At 52.9% G+C, this 18,566-nt stretch overlaps 1 protein-coding gene and 1 long non-coding RNA gene across 4 annotated transcripts; both read left to right on the top strand.

The window, feature by feature from the left end:
* The first annotated feature begins 2,158 nt into the window (after window positions 1-2,158).
* LPAR2 (lysophosphatidic acid receptor 2) lies at window positions 2,159-16,746 on the top strand. 3 transcript variants are annotated; one of them, XR_007201250.1, is made up of 4 exons: window positions 7,432-8,372; window positions 8,665-9,657; window positions 9,718-10,021; window positions 16,398-16,482. XR_007201250.1 is itself a non-coding variant. In XM_048293095.1 (3 exons), exons 2-3 carry the CDS (start codon window positions 7,626-7,628, stop codon window positions 16,694-16,696), a joined length of 1,032 nt encoding a protein of 343 aa, XP_048149052.1. In that variant the 5' UTR covers window positions 2,159-2,543; window positions 7,616-7,625; the 3' UTR covers window positions 16,697-16,746. The 3 variants fall into 3 exon arrangements, 2 of the variants coding, with proteins under 2 accessions (XP_048149052.1, XP_048149051.1); XM_048293095.1 differs by lacking the exons at window positions 8,665-9,657; window positions 9,718-10,021 and adding an exon at window positions 2,159-2,543 and having other exon boundaries at window positions 7,616-8,358; window positions 16,398-16,746; XM_048293094.1 differs by lacking the exons at window positions 8,665-9,657; window positions 9,718-10,021 and having other exon boundaries at window positions 7,433-8,358; window positions 16,398-16,746.
* Window positions 16,747-16,821: 75 nt separating this feature from the next.
* LOC125320691 lies at window positions 16,822-18,235 on the top strand. The gene is made up of 2 exons (XR_007201252.1): window positions 16,822-17,261; window positions 17,507-18,235. It is a non-coding gene; the product is annotated as an uncharacterized LOC125320691 (long non-coding RNA).
* Window positions 18,236-18,566: the final 331 nt, after the last annotated feature.

The raw sequence follows: 18,566 nt of genomic DNA, 5'->3' as shown, positions 1-18,566 counted from the left end.
CACGATTTTGGATTCCCAGTTTGGGAATGAACTGGTCCCAGTTTGGGAAATGAACTGGTCCCAGTTAGGGCCAGGAACTGGTCCCAGTTTGGGAATGAGCTGGACCAATTTGGAATGAATTGGTCCCAGTTTGGGAATGAACTGGTCCCAGTTAGGGCAGGGAACTGGTCCCAGTTTGGGGAATGAACTGGTCCCAGTTTGGGGAATGAACTGGTCCCAGTTAGGGCCAGGAACTGGTCCCAGTTAGGGCAGGGAACTGGTCCCATTTTGGGGAATGAACTGGTCCCAGTTAGGGCAAGGAACTGGTCCCAGTTTGGGGAATGAACTGGTCCCAGTTCGGGAATGAGCTGGACCAGTTAAGGCAGGGAACTGGTCCCAGTTGGGGAATGAACTGTTCCCACTTTAGGAATGAACTGGTCCCAGTTAGGGCAGGGAACTGGTCCCAGTTTGGGCAATGAACTGGTCCCAGTTAGGGCCAGGAACTGGTCCCAGTTTGGGAAAGGAACTGGTCCCAGTTTGGGGAATGAACTGGTCCCAGTTTGGGCCAGGAACTGGTCCCGGTTTGGGGAAAGAACTGGTCCCAGTTGGGGGAATGAACTGGTCCCAGTTTGGGCACGGAACTGGTCCCAGTTAGGGCCGGGAATTGGTCCCAGTTTGGGGAATGAACTGGCCCCAGTTTGGGCAAGGAACTGGTCCCAGTTAGGGCAGGGAACTGGTCCCAGTTTGGGGAATTAACTGGTCCCGGTTAGGGGAATTAACTGGTCCCAGTTAAGGCAGGGAACTGGTCCCAGTTTGGGAACGAACTGGTCCCAGTTTGGGCAATGAACTGGTCCCAGTGCCGCTGCCAGGTGTCGGCCGGATCGCGATTTTGGATTCCCGGTTTGGGAATGAACTGGTCCCAGTTTGGGCAATGAACTGGTCCCAGTTTGGGGAATGAACTGGTCCCAGTTTGGGAATGAACTGGTCCCAGTTTGGGGAATGAACTGGTCCCAGAGTTTGGCAATGAACTGGTCCCAGTTTGGGCAATGAACTGGTCCCAGTGCCGCTGCCAGGTGTCGGCAGGATCGCGATTTTGGATTCCCGGTTTGGGAATGAACTGGTCCCAGTTTGGGCAATGAACTGGTCCCCGTTTGGGCTGGGAACTGGTCCCAGTTTGGGAATGAACTGGTCCCAGTTTGGGGAATGAACTGGTCCCAGTTTGGGGAATGAACTGGTCCCAGTTCGGGAATGAGCTGGACCAGTTAAGGCAGGGAACTGGTCCCAGTTGGGGAATGAACTGTTCCCACTTTAGGAATGAACTGGTCCCAGTTAGGGCAGGGAACTGGTCCCAGTTTTGGCAATGAACTGGTCCCAGTTAGGGCCAGGAACTGGTCCCAGTTTGGGAAAGGAACTGGTCCCAGTTGGGGAATGAACTGGTCCCAGTTTGGGCACGGAACTGGTCCCGGTTTGGGGAAAGAACTGGTCCCAGTTGGGGAATGAACTGGTCCCAGTTTGGGCACGGAACTGGTCCCAGTTAGGGCCGGGAATTGGTCCCAGTTTGGGGAATGAACTGGCCCCAGTTTGGGCAAGGAACTGGTCCCAGTTAGGGCAGGGAACTGGTCCCAGTTTGGGGAATTAACTGGTCCCAGTTAAGGCAGGGAACTGGTCCCAGTTTGAGAACGAACTGGTCCCAGTTTGGGCAATGAACTGGTCCCAGTGCCGGTGCCAGGTGTCGGCCGGATCGCGATTTTGGATTCCCGGTTTGGGAATGAACTGGTCCCAGTTTGGGCAATGAACTGGTCCCAGAGTTTGGCAATGAACTGGTCCCAGTTTGGGCAATGAACTGGTCCCAGTGCCGCTGCCAGGTGTCGGCCGGATCGCGATTTTGGATTCCCGGTTTGGGAATGAACTGGTCCCAGTTTGGGCAATGAACTGGTCCCAGAGTTTGGCAATGAACTGGTCCCAGTTTGGGCAATGAACTGGTCCCAGTGCCGCTGCCAGGTGTCGGCTGGATCGCGATTTTGGATTCCTGGTTTGGGAATGAACTGGTCCCAGTTTGGGCAATGAACTGGTCCCAGTTTGGGCAATGAACTGGTCCCAGTTTGGGAATGAACTGGTCCCAGTTTGGGGAATGAACTGGTCCCAGAGTTTGGCAATGAACTGGTCCCAGAGTTTGGCAATGAACTGGTCCCAGTTTGGGCAATGAACTGGTCCCAGTGCCGCTGCCAGGTGTCGGCAGGATCGCGATTTTGGATTCCCGGTTTGGGAATGAACTGGTCCCAGTTTGGGCAATGAACTGGTCCCAGTTTGGGCATTGAACTGGTCCCAGTGCCGGTGCCCGGTGCCCTCCGGATCGCGATTTTGGATTCCCGGTTTCGGGTTTCAGGCCCCGCCCGGGGGCGGCTCCCGGAGGCTCCTCCGAGGAATTTTTCCCTTCCCGGATTTCTCCGGGCGCCTCCAACTTCGCGCCTTCCCCCCAAACTCCTTCTCCTGGGCTCGATCCCGCCGGGAAGCGCCGCTGGAAATGGGAATTTCCCCCCCGGAGCGCCGCGTGGTGATCCCAGGTGAGAATTCCCGGCGTTTCATCCCGAAATTCCCCTGGCATCCCTAAAAATCCGGGGGGGGGGGGGGGGGGGGAAAGAGAGGAATTCCCAGGGGAAAAAAGTGGGATTTGGGGGTTTTATGGAGCCGTTGTTGGCCCGCTGGATTTTTGGGATTTGTTGGGAGGCGAATTCCAGCCGAATTCCAGGGGTTTTCCCCCAAATCCGTGCGGGCCTGGGAATCACCGGAGGGGCCCTTCCTGGCTTTTTTTTTCCCCGGAAAAAAAATGGGATTTTCAAGGGATTTTGGGAAGGAAGGACCCCCCGAGGGAGGAGGGGGAGGGGAATTCCTGAAGCGGGGGGAAAATCCCGGAAAAAAGGGGAATTCCCCAAGGAAAAAGGGAATCCAAGGGGAGAGAAAGGAATCCAAGGAGAAAAGAAGGAATCCAAGGAAATAAACCCCCAAATCCAAGGAAAAAACCCCAAATCCAAGGGGGAAAAACCCCAAATCCAAGGAAAAAAAACCTCCAATCCAGGAGAAAAAACCCAAATCCAGGGGAAAAGCCCCAAATCCAAGGAAAAACCCCAAAACCAGGGAAAAAAATCCAAATCCAAGGGAATAAAACCCCAAATCCAAGGGAAAAAAACCCCCAAATCCAGGTAAAAAGCCCCAAATCCAAGGAAAAATCACCCAAATCCAAGGGAAAAAAACCCAAATCCAGGGGAAAAGCCCCAAATCCGAGGAAAAAAACCCCAAATCCAAGGGAAAAAACCCCCAAATCCAAGGGAAAAACCCCAAATCCAAGGAAAAAAAACCCAAATCCAGGAGGAAAAAATCCAAATCCGGGGGGAAAACCTCAACTCCAAGCAAAAAGAACCCAAATCCAAGGAAAAAACCCCAAATCCAAGGGAAAATCACCCAAATCCAAGGAAAAAAAAACAAATCCAAGGAAAAATCACCCAAATCCAAGGAAAAAACCTCAAATCCAGGGGGAAAACCCCAAATCCAAGGAAAAAGAACGCAAGTCCAAGGAAAAAGAATGCAAATCCAAGGGAAAATCACCCAAATCCAAGGAAAAAAAAAACAAATCCAAGGAAAAATCACCCAAATCCAAGGAAAAAACCTCAAATCCAAGGGAAAATCACCCAAATCCAAGGAAAAAAAAAAACAAATCCAAGGAAAAATCACCCAAATCCAAGGAAAAAACCTCAAATCCAAGGGAAAATCACCCAAATCCAAGGAAAAAAAAAACCAAATCCAAGGAAAAATCACCCAAATCCAAGGAAAAAACCTCAAATCCAGGGGGAAAACCCCAAATCCAGGGGGAAAAGCCCCAAATCCAAGGGAAAAACCCCAAATCCATGGAAAAAAACCCCAAATCCAAGGGAAAAACCCCAAATCCATGGAAAAAAAACCCCAAATCCAAGGGAAAAGCCCCGAATCCTTCCCGAATTCCCGCCCCCATCCCGGAGTTCCCGCGGAGCCGCTGGAAAAGGGACAAGGAAAACTTGGGAAAAGCCGGGAAAAGCCGCGGGATCCTCCCCCCCTTTCCCGGAGCTTTGGGAACAAAGGAATTCCTGCGGCTCCCGGCATTTGGGGTTTTCCATGGAAAGAATTCCAGGCTTGGAATTGCGGCTCCAGGGCGGGATTTGGAGTCGCTTTTATCCCTTTCCCTGCTGGAATTGTTTGGATTCCCGCCGGAATTCCAAGGTCGGGCTGGGAATGTTGGGAAAAGCTGCGGGGGAGGGGGTGGGATTTGGGATTTTCCAGGGGGTTTTTTTCCAGGGATTTGGGGCTTTTCCAAGGTTTTTTTTTTTTTTTTTTGTGGTGTCTCGGGGGGGGAAATTTGGGATGGAGGAGATTTCCAGGGATTGGAAGGGGTTAAAAAAAACCAGGGAAAAGGGATTTTGGAGGGTTGGGAACGGGTGGGATTTAAAAATTGGGGTTTGATGGGATTTTTCTGGGATTTTTGTGGGATTTTCTGGGATTTTTCTGGGATTTTTCTGGGATTTTCTGGGATTTTCTGGGATTTTTCTGGGATTTTTCTGGGATTTGGGAAGGAATTCCCGGCTGGGAAGGCGGGCAGGGAATGGGATGGGAATTCCCGGAGCTGCCCCATCCCAAAGGAAATTTGGGAAGGGTTTGGATCCACCCGGGATCCTGGAATTCGGATCGGGATTGGGATGGGGTTAAAGGCCCCCTTTTCCCACCCCCAAAAAATCCGGGAATTCCGGGATTTCGGCCCATTCCCAAAGGAATTCCAGGAAATTTGGCATCAGGGATGAAGGGAGGGGACACCGGGATTGGGAAGGGGATTTTTAAGGAATTCCTGACCCTGGAAATTCCCTCAAATCCCCTCAAAATGCGGGAATTTCTCCCCAAAAATCCTTTCCCGCATCAATCCCGGCCCTCTGGGAACCGGGATCGAACATTCCCGAGCCTCTGGAAAATCCCGTCCCGGCTCCGGGCCCTCCCCAGGTGCTGGGGTGGGGGGGGAGGGGCGCCTCCTTTCCCACCTTTTCCTTCCCAAATCCCAGCCCAAAACTTCCCAGATTTTTGGGCTCAACGATTCCCAGTCGGATCCGGATCCAAACATCCCCTCCCCACCCCAAAAAAAATGGGAAAAACCCCTTGGAGCGGCCGCATTTCCTCATTTCCCCCTTTTTTTTCTCCTTAAAATTCCCCCAATCCGCCTTTTCCCCGATTTTTGAAGGGATTATCCCGGATTTTCCGCTGGCGGCCTGGGGAATGTCGGGATCCAAAGTCCATCCCGAGGAACAATGGGAATTTCTCGGCTCCGGGGATTTGTTTGCCCAAGGAGGAGAAGCCGCCCCGGAAACTCCGGAAGAAAAAAATCCGGGAAGGTTCCCGAGCCTGGAAAAAGCTCGGGATGGGAGAATCCCGAAAATTCCCGGCTTCGGGGTTGGGGGCAGCAAAGCTGAGCCAGGATTTGGGAATTTTTTCCCGGTTTGGGGGGTTTTTTTCCATTTTTTACTATTTTTTCCCCGTTTTTCCCCTGTCTTTTCCGGAATCAGGAGGGATCATGGAATGTTCTGGATTGGGAAGGATCCCCAGGGATCCAATCCCAGCTCCTGGGCCTCCCAAAATCCTGAATTTGGGAGCCTTTTCCAAGTATTCCTTGGAATTCTGGGATAGGCTCAGAGCTGGGACCATTCCCTGGAGGAAAAAACTCAGGAAAAAGGGGGAAAAGCCTTTCCCGAATTCCCAAAATCCCAGATTTCCATCCCAAATTCCCAAATTTAGGAGCCTTTTCCAAGTATTCCTTGGAATTCTGGGACAGGATCAGAGCTGGGACCATTCCCAGGGGGGAAAAAAAAACCTGGAAAAAGGAGGGAAAACCTTTCCCGAATTCCCCAAAATCCCAGGTTTCCATCCCAAATTCCCAGATTTCCATCCCAAATTCCCGAATTTCCATCTCAAATTCCCAAATTCTCCCATCCCAAACTTCTCCCACCCCAGGAATCCTCAAACCCCGCTCGGGATCATCCCAAAATCCCGGATTTGGGAGCGTTTTCCAACCATTCCTTGGGAAAGGATCGGGGCCGTTCCCTGGAGGGGAAAAACTTCCGGACAAAAGGAGGATTTTTTGGGAATTTCTCCCATTTTTTTTGGTTATTCCTGAGAATTCCAAGCTCTTCCTTGTCCCCTCCATGCCCAGGGCTCAATCCCAGAGTTCAGAATGTGCCATTTTTGGGAAATTCTCCCAATTTTGGGTTTTTTCCAGGTTTTCCAAGCTCCTGGGGTTGTTCTTGGTTGTTTCTGATTTTCTGGGAATTTCTCCCATTTTTTGGGGGTTGTTCCTGGGAATTCCAGCCTCTTCCTTGTCCCATCCATGCCGAATTTTTGGGAAATTCTCCCAAGTTTGGTTTTTTCCAGGTTTTCCAAGCTCCTGGGGCTGTTCTTGGTTGTGTCTGATTTTTTGGGAATTTCTCCCATTTTTTCGGGGTTGTTCCTGGGTCTTCCAAGCTCTTCCTTATCCCAATCCATGCCCAGGGCTCATTCCCAGCGCTTGGAATGCGCCGAATTTTTGGGAAATTCTCCCAAGTTTGGTTTTTTCCAGGTTTTCCAAGCTCCTGGGGTTGTTCTTGGTTGTGTCTGATTTTTTGGGAATTTCTCCCATTTTTTTGGGGTTGTTCCTGGGTCTTCCAACCTCTTCCCTGCCCAATCCATGCCCAGGGCCATTTCCAAGGTCTTGGAATGCGCCGAATTTTTGGGAATTTCTCCCAATTTCAGGGTTGTTCCTGGGAATTCCAACCTCTTCCTTGTCCCATCCACGCTGATTTTTTGGGCAATTCTCCCATTTTTTGGGGTTGTTCCTGGGAATTCCAACCTCTTCCCTGCCCAATCCACGGTCAGGGCTCATTCCCAGTGCTTGGAATGCACTGAATTTTTGGGAATTTCTCCCAATTTCAGGGTTGTTCCTGGGAATTCCAACCTCTTCCCTTCCCAATCCACGCTCAAGACTCATTCCCAGCGCTTGGAACGCGCCGATTTTGAGGGAATTTCTCCCGTTTTCGGGGTGGTTCGGGGTTTTCCCACCTCCTCCTCCCCCCCATCCCCTCCCCGCCCCTCGGCCCCTCCCGCTTTTCCGTCGGAATTCCGCACTCTCCGCGTTTCTCCCATCCCCTCCACGCCCAGGGCTCATTCCCAGCGCTTGGAATGCGCCGAATTTTTGGGAAATTCTCCCAAGTTTGGTTTTTTCCCAGGTTTTCCAAGCTCCTGGGGCTGTTCTTGGTTGTTTCTGATTTTTTGGGAATTTCTCCCATTTTTTGGGGTTGTTCCTGGGTCTTCCAAGCTCTTCCTTATCCCAATCCATGCCCAAGGCTCATTCCCAGCGCTTGGAACGCGCCGATTTTGAGGGAATTTCTCCCATTTTCGGGGTGGTTCGGGGTTTTCCCACCTCCTCCTCCCCCCCATCCCCTCCCCGCCCCTCGGCCCCTCCCGCTTTTCCGTCGGAATTCCGCACTCTCCGCGTTTCTCCCATCCCCTCCACGCTCAGGGCTCATTCCCAGCGCTTGGAATGCGCCGAATTTTTGGGAAATTCTCCCAAGTTTGGTTTTTTCCTTTCCCGCAGCCCCCCCGCCATGAGGCACTGCTTCTACAACGAGACCGTCGGCTTTTTCTACAACAACAGCCGCAAGGAGCTCAGCGCGCACTGGCGGCCCAAGGACGTGCTGGTGGTGGCCCTGGGGCTAGCGGTCAGCGCCGTGGTGCTGCTCACCAACCTGCTGGTCATCGCCGCCATCGCCGCCAACCGCCGCTTCCACTACCCCATCTACTACCTGCTGGCCAACCTGGCGGCCGCCGACCTCTTCGCGGGCGTGGCCTACATGTTCCTCATGTTCCACACGGGCCCGCGCACGGCCCAGCTGTCGCTCAAGACTTGGTTCATCCGCCAGAGCTTGCTGGACACCAGCTTGACCGCCTCGGTGGTCAACCTGCTGGCCATCGCCGTGGAGAGGCACCGGACGGTGCTGACCATGCAGCTGCACAGCGAGATGTCGGCGCAGCGCGTGGTGGGCTTGATCTTCTTCATCTGGGCCACGGCGCTGCTGCTGGGGCTGATCCCGTCCTACGGCTGGCACTGCCTGTGCTCGCTGGAGAGCTGCTCCAAGATGGCGCCGCTCTACAGCCGCAGCTACCTGACCTTCTGGGCCGTGTCCAACCTGCTGGTCTTCGTGGTCATGGTGCTGGTCTACGGCCACATCTTCGTCTACGTGCGCAGGAAGATGGCGCGCGTGGCGCGGCACACGGGCGCCCACCCGCGGCACCGCGACACCATGGTGGGGCTGGTCAAGACGGTCACCATTATCTTGGGTGGGTGTCATTAGGCGTCATTAGGGGTTAATTGGGGGTCATTAAGTGGGTTGGTCACCATCATCTTGGGTGGGTGGTAAATTAGGGGTAATTAGGGGTCATTACACGGGCGCCCACCCGCGGCACCGCGACACCATGGTGGGGCTGGTCAAGGTCCCCATCATCCTCGGTGGGTAGTTAATTAGGGATAATTAGGGGTCATTACACGGGCGCCCACCCGCGGCACCGCGACACCATGGTGGGGCTGGTCAAGACGGTCACCATTATCTTGGGTGGGTGTCATTAGGGGTCATTAGGGGTCATTAGGGGTCATTAGGGGTCATTAAGTGGGTTGGTCACCATCATCCTGGGTGGGTGGTTAATTAGGGGTCATTAGGGGTCATTAGGAGTCATTAAGTGGGTTGGTCATCATCATCTTGGGTGGGTGGTTAATTAGGGGTTAATTGGGTTGGGTGGGTTGTTAGATGGGGTCATTAAGTGGGTTGGTCATCATCATCTTGGGTGGGTGGTTAATTAGGAGTAATTAGGGGTCATTACACGGGCGCCCACCCACGCCACCATGACACCATGGTGGGGCTGGTCAAGACGGTCACCATTATCTTGGGTGGGTGTAATTAGGGGTCATTAGGGTTAATTAGGGGTTAATTGGGTTGGGTGAGTTGTTAGAGAGGTTGGTCACCATCATCTTGGGTGGGTGGTAAATTAGGGGTAATTAGGGGTCATTACACGGGCACCCACCCGCGGCACCGCGACACCATGGTGGGGCTGGTCAAGACGGTCACCATTATCTTGGGTGGGTGTCATTAGGGGTCATTAGGGGTTAATTGGGGGTCATTAAGTGGGTTGGTCACCATCATCTTGGGTGGGTGGTAAATTAGGGGTAATTAGGGGTCATTACACGGGCGCCCACCCGCGGCACCGCGACACCATGGTGGGGCTGGTCAAGGTCCCCATCATCCTCGGTGGGTAGTTAATTAGGGATAATTAGGGGTCATTACACGGGCGCCCACCCGCGGCACCGCGACACCATGGTGGGGCTGGTCAAGGTCCCCATCATCCTCGGTGGGTAGTTAATTAGGGATAATTAGGGGTCATTACACGGGCGCCCACCCGCGGCACCGCGACACCATGGTGGGGCTGGTCAAGGTCCCCATCATCCTCGGTGGGTAGTTAATTAGGGATAATTAGGGGTCATTACACGGGCGCCCACCCGCGGCACCGCGACACCATGGTGGGGCTGGTCAAGACGGTCACCATTATCTTGGGTGGGTGTCATTAGGGGTCATTAGGGGTCATTAAGTGGGTTGGTCACCATCATCCTGGGTGGGTGGTTAATTAGGGGTCATTAGGGGTCATTAGGAGTCATTAAGTGGGTTGGTCATCATCATCTTGGGTGGGTGGTTAATTAGGGGTTAATTGGGTTGGGTGGGTTGTTAGATGGGGTCATTAAGTGGGTTGGTCATCATCATCTTGGGTGGGTGGTTAATTAGGAGTAATTAGGGGTCATTACACAGGCGCCCACCCACGCCACCACGACACCATGGTGGGGCTGGTCAAGATGGTCACCATTATCTTGGGTGGGTGTAATTAGGGGTCATTAGGGTTAATTAGGGGTTAATTGGGTTGGGTGAGTTGTTAGAGAGGTTGGTCACCATTATCTTGGGTGGGTGGTTAATTAGGGGTAATTAGGGGTCATTAGGGGTCATTACACGGGCGCCCACCCGCGCCACTGCCACACCATGGTGGGGCTGGTCAAGACGGTCACCATCATCCTGGGTGGGTGTCATTAGGGGTCATTAGGGTTAATTAGGGGTTAATTGGGTTGGGTGGGTTGTTAGAGAGGTTGGTCTCCATCATCCTGGGTGGGTGGTTAATTAGGGGTAATTAGGGGTCATTACACGGGCGCCCACCTGTGCCACCACGACACCATGGTGGGGCTGGTCAAGACGGTCACCATCATCCTGGGTGGGCAGTTAATTAGGGGTAATTAGGGGTTAATTAGGGCTTAATTGAGTTGGGTGGCTTGTTAAGAGGAGTTGGTCACCATCACCTCGGGTGGGTGGTTCATTAGGGGGTAATTTAGGGTTAATTAGGGGTTAATTGGGTCGAGTGGGTCATTAGAGGTGTTAATTAAGTGGGTTGGTCACCATCATCCTCAGTGGGTAGTTAATTAGGCGTTAATTGGGTTGGGTGGGTCATTAGAGGGGGTAATTAGGGCAATTAAGCAGGTTGGTCACCATCATCCTCGGTGGGTAGTTCGTTGGGTGGTAATTTAGGGATAATTAAGTGGGCGGGTCATTAGAGGGGTAATTAGCGTGGTTAATTAAGCAGGTTGCTCCCCATCATCCTCGGTGGGTCTTTAGAGGGGGTAATTAGAGTTAATTAATTGGGTTGGTCACCATCAGTCTTGGTGGGTGCTTAATTCGGGGTTGATTAAGTGGGTGGGTCATTAGAGGGGTAATTAGCGGGGTTAATTAATTGGCTTGGGGGTGGGGTGGCAGCTGGAGGGGGAGAGGGGCCCAAATCCCATTCCCTGAGTTGAGGCCATCCCGGAACTCTTTGGGTTGGAACATCTCTGCCGGCTGCTTCGTTAGTCCCACAAATTCCATCCCAAACCCCTCCAATTCCCACTTTCCCCCTCTTTTCCCACTTTTCCAGCTGCCTTTGGGATCTTCTGGATCTTTTTCCATCTCTTTTCCCTCAAAGATCCCCACAGGGATCCCATGGAATTCTTTGGGTTGGAAGCACCCAACGCGTCGTTGCCGGCTTCTTCGTTAGCCCCACAAATTCCATCCCAACCCCTCCAATTCCCACTTTTCCCCTCTTTTCCCGCTTTTCCTGCTGCCTTCGGGATCTCCTGGATGTTTTTTCCATCCCTTTTCCCTCTTTTCCCTCAAAGACTCACCCCAGGGATCCCATGGAACTCTTTGGGATGGAACATGGCCGCCGGTCTCTTCCTTACGCCCACAAATTCCACCCCAACCCCTCCAATTCCCACTTTTTCCCTCTTTTCCCGCTTTTCCAGCTGCCTTTGGGATCTTCTGGATGTTTTTCCATCTCTTTTCCCTCAAAGATCCCCACAGGGATCCCATGGAATTCTTTGGGTTGGAAGCACCCAACGCGTCGTTGCCGGCTTCTTCGTTAGTCCCACAAATTCCATCCCAACCCCTCCAATTCCCACTTTTCCCCTCTTTTCCCGCTTTTCCAGCTGCCTTCAGGATCTCCTGGATCTTTTTTCCATCCCTTTTCCCTCTTTTCCCTCAAAGACTCATCCCAGGGATCCCATGGAATTCGTTGGGTTTGAATGTCGCTGCCGGCTGCTTCCTTACGCCCACAAATTCCATCCCAACCCCTCCAACTCCCACTTTTCCCCTCTTTTCCCGCTTTTCCAGCTTCCTTTGGGATCTCCTGGATCTTTTTTCCATCCCTTTTCCCTCTTTTCCCTCAAAGACTCATCCTGGGGATTCCATGGAATTCTTTGGGTTGGAACATCGTTGCCGGTTTCTTCCTTACGCCCACAAATTCCACCCCAACCCCTCCAATTCCCACTTTTCCCCTCTTTTCCCGCTTTTCCAGCTGCCTTTGGGATCTTCTGGATGTTTTTCCATCTCTTTTCCCTCAAAGATCCCCACAGGGATCCCATGGAATTCTTTGGGTTGGAAGCACCCAACGCGTCGTTGCCGGCTTCTTCGTTAGTCCCACAAATTCCATCCCAACCCCTCCAATTCCCACTTTTCCCCCTCTTTTCCCACTTTTCCAGCTGCCTTCGTGATCTCCTGGATCTTTTTTCCATCCCTTTTCCCTCTTTTCCCTCAAAGACTCATCCTGGGGATCCCGTGGAATTCTTTGGGTTGGAAGCACCCAACGCGTCGCTGCCGGCTGCTTGGGCAGTCCCACAAGTTCCATCCCAACGCCTCCAATTCCCACTTTTTCCCTCTTTTCCAGCTGCCTTTGGGATCTCCTGGATGTTTCTCTATCTCTTTTCCCTCAAAGACTCATCCTGGGGATTCCATGGAACACTTTTATGCTGGAATTCTTTGGGTTGGAAGCACCCAACGCATCGCTGCCGGTTTCTTCCTTACGCCCACAAATTCCACCCCAACCCCTCCAATTCCCACTTTTCCCCTCTTTTCCCGCTTTTCCAGCTGCCTTTGGGATCTCCTGGATGTTTTTCCATCTCTTTTCCCTCAAAGATCCCCACAGAGATCCCATGGAATTCTTTGGGTTGGAAGCACCCAACGCGTCGTTGCCGGCTGCTTGGGCAGTCCCACAAATTCCATCCCAACCCCTCCAATTCCCACTTTTCCCCTCTTTTCCCGCTTCTCCTGCTGCCTTCGGGATCTCCTGGATGTTTTTTCCATCCCTTTTCCCTCTTTTCCCTCAAAGACTCACCCCAGGGATCCCATGGAATTCTTTGGGTTGGAAGCACCCAATGCGTCGCTGCCGGCTGCTTGGGCAGTCCCACAAGTTCCATCCCAACGCCTCCAATTCCCACTTTTTCCCTCTTTTCCAGCTGCCTTTGGGATCTCCTGGATGTTTCTCTATCTCTTTTCCCTCAAAGACTCATCCTGGGGATTCCATGGAACACTTTTATGCTGGAATTCTTTGGGTTGGAAGCACCCAACGCATCGCTGCCGGTTTCTTCCTTACGCCCACAAATTCCACCCCAACCCCTCCAATTCCCACTTTTCCCCTCTTTTCCCGCTTTTCCAGCTGCCTTTGGGATCTCCTGGATGTTTTTCCATCTCTTTTCCCTCAAAGATCCCCACAGAGATCCCATGGAATTCTTTGGGTTGGAAGCACCCAACGCGTCGTTGCCGGCTGCTTGGGCAGTCCCACAAATTCCATCCCAACCCCTCCAATTCCCACTTTTCCCCTCTTTTCCCGCTTCTCCTGCTGCCTTCGGGATCTCCTGGATGTTTTTTCCATCCCTTTTCCCTCTTTTCCCTCAAAGACTCACCCCAGGGATCCCATGGAATTCTTTGGGTTGGAAGCACCCAATGCGTCGCTGCCGGCTGCTTGGGCAGTCCCACAAGTTCCATCCCAACGCCTCCAATTCCCACTTTTTCCCTCTTTTCCAGCTGCCTTTGGGATCTCCTGGATGTTTCTCTATCTCTTTTCCCTCAAAGACTCATCCTGGGGATTCCATGGAACACTTTTATGCTGGAATTCTTTGGGTTGGAAGCACCCAACGCGTCGCTGCCGGTCTCTTCCTTACGCCCACAAATTCCATCCCAACCCCTCCAATTCCCACTTTTCCCCTCTTTTCCGCTTTTCCAGCTGCCTTCGGGATCTCCTGGATGTTTTTTCCATCCCTTTTCCCTCTTTTCCCTCAAAGACTCACCCCAGGGATCCCATGGAACTCTTTGGGATGGAACATGGCCGCCGGTCTCTTCCTTACACCCACAAATTCCACCCCAACCCCTCCAATTCCCACTTTTTCCCCTCTTTTCCCGCCTTTCCAGCTGCCTTCGGGATCTCCTGGATGTTTTTTCCATCCCTTTTCCCTCTTTTCCCTCAAAGACTCATCTCATGGAATTCTTTGGGTTGGAACATCGTTGCCGGCTTCTTCGTTAGTCCCACAAATTCCACCCCAACCCCTCCAATTCCCACTTTTTCCCCTCTTTTCCCGCCTTTCCAGCTGCCTTTGTGACCTCCTGGATGTTTTTTCCATCCCTTTTCCCTCTTTTCCCTCAAAGACTCATCCCAGGGATCCCATGGAATTCTTTGGGTTGGAGCATTGTTGCCGGCTTCTTCGTTAGTCCCACAAATTCCATCCCAACCCCTCTAATTCCCACTTTTCCCTTTCTCTTCCCGCTTTTCCAGCTGCCTTCGGGATCTCCTGGATCTTTTTTCCATCCCTTTTCCCTCTTTTCCCTCAAAGACTCACCCCAGGGATCCCATGGAACTCTTTGGGATGGAACATGGCCGCCGGTCTCTTCCTTACGCCCACAAATTCCACCCCAACCCCTCCAATTCCCACTTTTCCCCTCTTTTCCCGCTTTTCCAGCTGCCTTTGGGATCTTCTGGATGTTTTTCCATCTCTTTTCCCTCAAAGATCCCCACAGGGATCCCATGGAATTCTTTGGGTTGGAAGCACCCAACGCGTCGTTGCCGGCTTCTTCGTTAGTCCCACAAATATCATCCCAACCCCTCCAATTCCCACTTTTCCCCCTCTTTTCCCGCTTTTCCAGCTGCCTTCGGGATCTCCTGGATGTTTTTTCCATCCCTTTTCCCTCTTTTCCCTCAAAGACTCACCCCAGGGATCCCATGGAACTCTTTGGGATGGAACATGGCCGCCGGTCTCTTCCTTACGCCCACAAATTCCATCCCAACCCCTCCAATTCCCACTTTTCCCCCCTCTTTTCCCACTTTTCCAGCTGCCTTCGGGATCTCCTGGATGTTTTTTCCATCCCTTTTCCCTCTTTTCCCTCAAAGACTCACCTCAGGGATCCCATGGAATTCGTTGGGTTTGAATGTCGCTGCCAGTTGCTTCCTTACGCCCACAAATTCCATCCCAACCCCTCCAACTCCCACTTTTCCCCTCTTTTCCCGCTTTTCCAGCTTCCTTTGGGATCTCCTGGATCTTTTTTCCATCCCTTTTCCCTCTTTTCCCTCAAAGACTCATCCTAGGGATACCATGGAATTCGTTGGGTTGGAACATCGTTGCCGGCTTCTTCGTTAGTCCCACAAATTCCATCCCAACCCCTCCAATTCCCACTTTTCCCCTCTTTTCCCGCTTTTCCAGCTGCCTTCAGGATCTCCTGGATCTTTTTTCCATCCCTTTTCCCTCTTTTCCCTCAAAGACTCACCCCAGGGATCCCATGGAATTCTTTGGGATGGAACATGGCCGCCGGTCTCTTCCTTACGCCCACAAATTCCACCCCAACGCCTCCAATTCCCACTTTTTCCCCTCTTTTCCCGCCTTTCCAGCTGCCTTCGGGATCTCCTGGATGTTTTTTCCATCCCTTTTCCCTCTTTTCCCTCAAAGACTCATCCCAGGGATCCCATGGAATTCTTTGGGTTGGAGCATTGTTGCCGGCTTCTTCGTTAGTCCCACAAATTCCATCCCAACCCCTCCAATTCCCACTTTTCCCTTTCTCTTCCCGCTTTTCCAGCTGCCTTCGGGATCTCCTGGATCTTTTTTTCATCCCTTTTCCCTCTTTTCCCTCAAAGACTCATCCTGGGGATCCCATGGAACGCTTTGGGATGGAACATGGCCGCCGGTCTCTTCCTTACGCCCACAAATTCCATCCCAACCCCTCCAATTCCCACTTTTCCCCTCTTTTCCCGCTTTTCCTGCTGCCTTCGGGATCTCCTGGATGTTTTTTCCATCCCTTTTCCCTCTTTTCCCTCAAAGACTCACCCCAGGGATCCCATGGAATTCTTTGGGTTGGAACATCGTTGCCGGTCTCTTCCTTACGCCCACAAATTCCATCCCAACCCCTCCAATTCCCACTTTTCCCCTCTTTTCCCGCTTTTCCAGCTGCCTTTGGGATCTTCTGGATGTTTTTCCATCTCTTTTCCCTCAAAGATCCCCACAGGGATCCCATGGAATTCTTTGGGTTGGAAGCACCCAACGCGTCGCTGCCGGCTTCTTCGTTAGTCCCACAAATTCCATCCCAACCCCTCCAATTCCCACTTTTCCCCCTCTTTTCCCGCTTTTCCAGCTGCCTTTGGGATCTCCTGGATCTTTTTTCCATCCCTTTTCCCTCTTTTCCCTCAAAGACTCACCCCAGGGATCCCATGGAATTCTTTGGGATGGAACATCGCCGCCGGTCTCTTCCTTACGCCCACAAATTCCATCCCAACCCCTCCAATTCCCACTTTTCCCCTCTTTTCCCGCTTTTCCAGCTGCCTTCGGGATCTCCTGGATCTTTTTTCCATCCCTTTTCCCTCTTTTCCCTCAAAGACTCACCCCAGGGATCCCATGGAATTCTTTGGGATGGAACATCGCCGCCGGTTTCTTCCTTACCCCCACAAATTCCATCCCAACCCCTCCAATTCCCACTTTTTCCCCTCTTTTCCCGCTTTTCCAGGTGCCTTCGTGATCTGCTGGACGCCAGGCCAGGTGGTGCTGCTGCTGGACGGGCTGGGTTGCCAGAGCTGCGACGTGCTGGCCGTGGAGAAGTACGTGCTGCTGCTGGCCGAGGTCAACTCGCTGATCAACGCCGTCGTCTACTCGTGGCGCGACACCGAGATGCGCAGCGCCTTCCGCCGCATCCTGTGCTTCCCGTGCCTCCGGAGCCCCGCGTACGCGCCCACGGCGCTCAAGGGCACCGCCGAGCGGAGCCTGGCCTCCCCCAACGGCCACTTCACCGTGGATTCCTCCATTTAGGGATTCCTGGCTGGAATTTGTTGGATGGGGGGCGGGTTTTGGGGGGGTTTTTTTTGGGGTTTTTTTTTTTTTGGGGGGGGGGAGTGGCCTGAAGGAGCTGAGGGGGCTCTGAGGGGGGAGTTTTCCTGGGAAATGAGGCGTGGAGCAAGGGGTGAGGTGGTTTTGGGGGGGGATTTGGGAGTGGTCGGAGCTCCTGGGGGGGCTCCAGGCTGGAAATTTCCATGGAAAACTCAAGGATGAGGTGGTTTTGGGGGATTTGGGAGCATCCCGAGCTCCTGGGGGGCTCCAGCATTGGAATTTCCATGGAAAACTCAAGGATGAGGTGGTTTTGGGGGATTTGGGAGCATCCCGAGCTCCTGGGGGGCTCCAGCATCGGAATTTCCATGGAAAAGTCAAGGATGAGGTGGTTTTGGGGGATTTGGGAGCATCCCGAGCTCCTGGGGGGCTCCAGCATTGGAATTTCCATGGAAAACTCAAGGATGAGGTGGTTTTGGGGGATTTGGGAGCGTCCCGAGCTTCGGGGGGGCTCCAGGCTGGAAATTTCCATGGAAAGCTCAAGGATGAGGTGGTTTTGGGGGATTTGGGAGCGTCCTGGACTCCTGGGGGGGCTCCAGCATCGGAATTTCCATGGAAAAGTCAAGGATGAGGTGGTTTTGGGGGATTTGGGAGCATCCCGAGCTCCTGGGGGGCTCCAGCATCGGAATTTCCATGGAAAAGTCAAGGATGAGGTGGTTTTGGGGGATTTGGGAGCGTCCTGGACTCCTGGGGGGGCTCCAGCATCGGAATTTCCATGGAAAAGTCAAGGATGAGGTGGTTTTGGGGGATTTGGGAGCATCCCGAGCTCCTGGGGGGGCTCCGGGCTGGAAATTTCCATGGAAAACTCAAGGATGAGGTGGTTTTGGGGGATTTGGGAGCGTCCTGGACTCCTGGGGGGGCTCCAGCATCGGAATTTCCATGGAAAAGTCAAGGATGAGGTGGTTTTGGGGGATTTGGGAGCATCCCGAGCTCCTGGGGGGCTCCAGCATTGGAATTTCCATGGAAAAGTCAAGGATGAGGTGGTTTTGGGGGATTTGGGAGCGTCCCGAGCTTCGGGGGGGCTCCAGGCTGGAAATTTCCATGGAAAGCTCAAGGATGAGGTGGTTTTGAGGGATTTGGGAGCGTCCTGGACTCCTGGAGGGGCTCAAGAATCCAAATTTCCCTGGAAAACTCCTGGTGGATCAAGGACAAAGGAATTTTGTGGAATTTGGGAGCATCCCGAGCTCCTGGGGGGCTCCAGGCTGGAAATTTCCATGGAAAACTCAAGGACGAGGTGATTTTGTGGGATTTGGGAGCGTCCCGAGCTCCTGGGGGGCTCCAGCATCGGAATTTCCCTGGAAAACTCCTGGTGGATCAAGAACGAGGTGGTTTTGAGGGATTTGGGAGCGTCCTGGACTCCCAGGGGGCTCCAGCATCAGAATTTCCCTGGAAAACCCAAGGTCCGGGGTTTCTGTGGGATACACTCGGAGCAGAATTCCAATTAAAGACTGGTTTGAACCCGGAGCTGTTTTTCCTTGGAAAAGGCTCAGGAATCCCCCCAGGGGCTTTGGGAATTCTGAGGGCAGGATTTGGGAATTCTGAGGGCAGGATTTTCCCTGGAAAAGCACAGGAATTCCAGGATTCGGGAATTCTGAGGGCAGGATTTCCCCTGGAAAAGCTCAGGAAGGAAACCCCCAAGGATTTTCCCTGGAAAAGGCTCAGGAATTCCAGGATTTGGGAATTCCGAGGGCAGGATTTTCCCTGGAATCCCCCAGGGTTTGGGAATGCTGAGCAAAAGCCCAATTTTCCCTCTTTTCCCCCCGTTTTTCCCCATTCTCCGGCTGATCCTGGAAAA

This window comes from Corvus hawaiiensis (assembly GCF_020740725.1).
Source record: "Corvus hawaiiensis isolate bCorHaw1 chromosome 32 unlocalized genomic scaffold, bCorHaw1.pri.cur SUPER_32b, whole genome shotgun sequence".
NCBI lineage: Eukaryota > Metazoa > Chordata > Aves > Passeriformes > Corvidae > Corvus > Corvus hawaiiensis.
Note: the sequence above shows the minus strand (reverse complement) of the source record. Positions and strands in the feature narration are given on the sequence as shown.

What these genes read in the sequence shown, in the direction of transcription:
- LPAR2 (XM_048293095.1), top strand. Translation starts at nt 7,626, where the DNA reads ATGAGGCACTGCTTCTACAACGAGACCGTCGGCTTTTTCTACAACAAC. An exon ending in GACGGTCACCATTATCTTGG is followed by an intron (nt 8,359 to 16,397) that starts GTGGGTGTCATT and finishes CCGCTTTTCCAG; the next exon opens with GTGCCTTCGTGATCTGCTGG.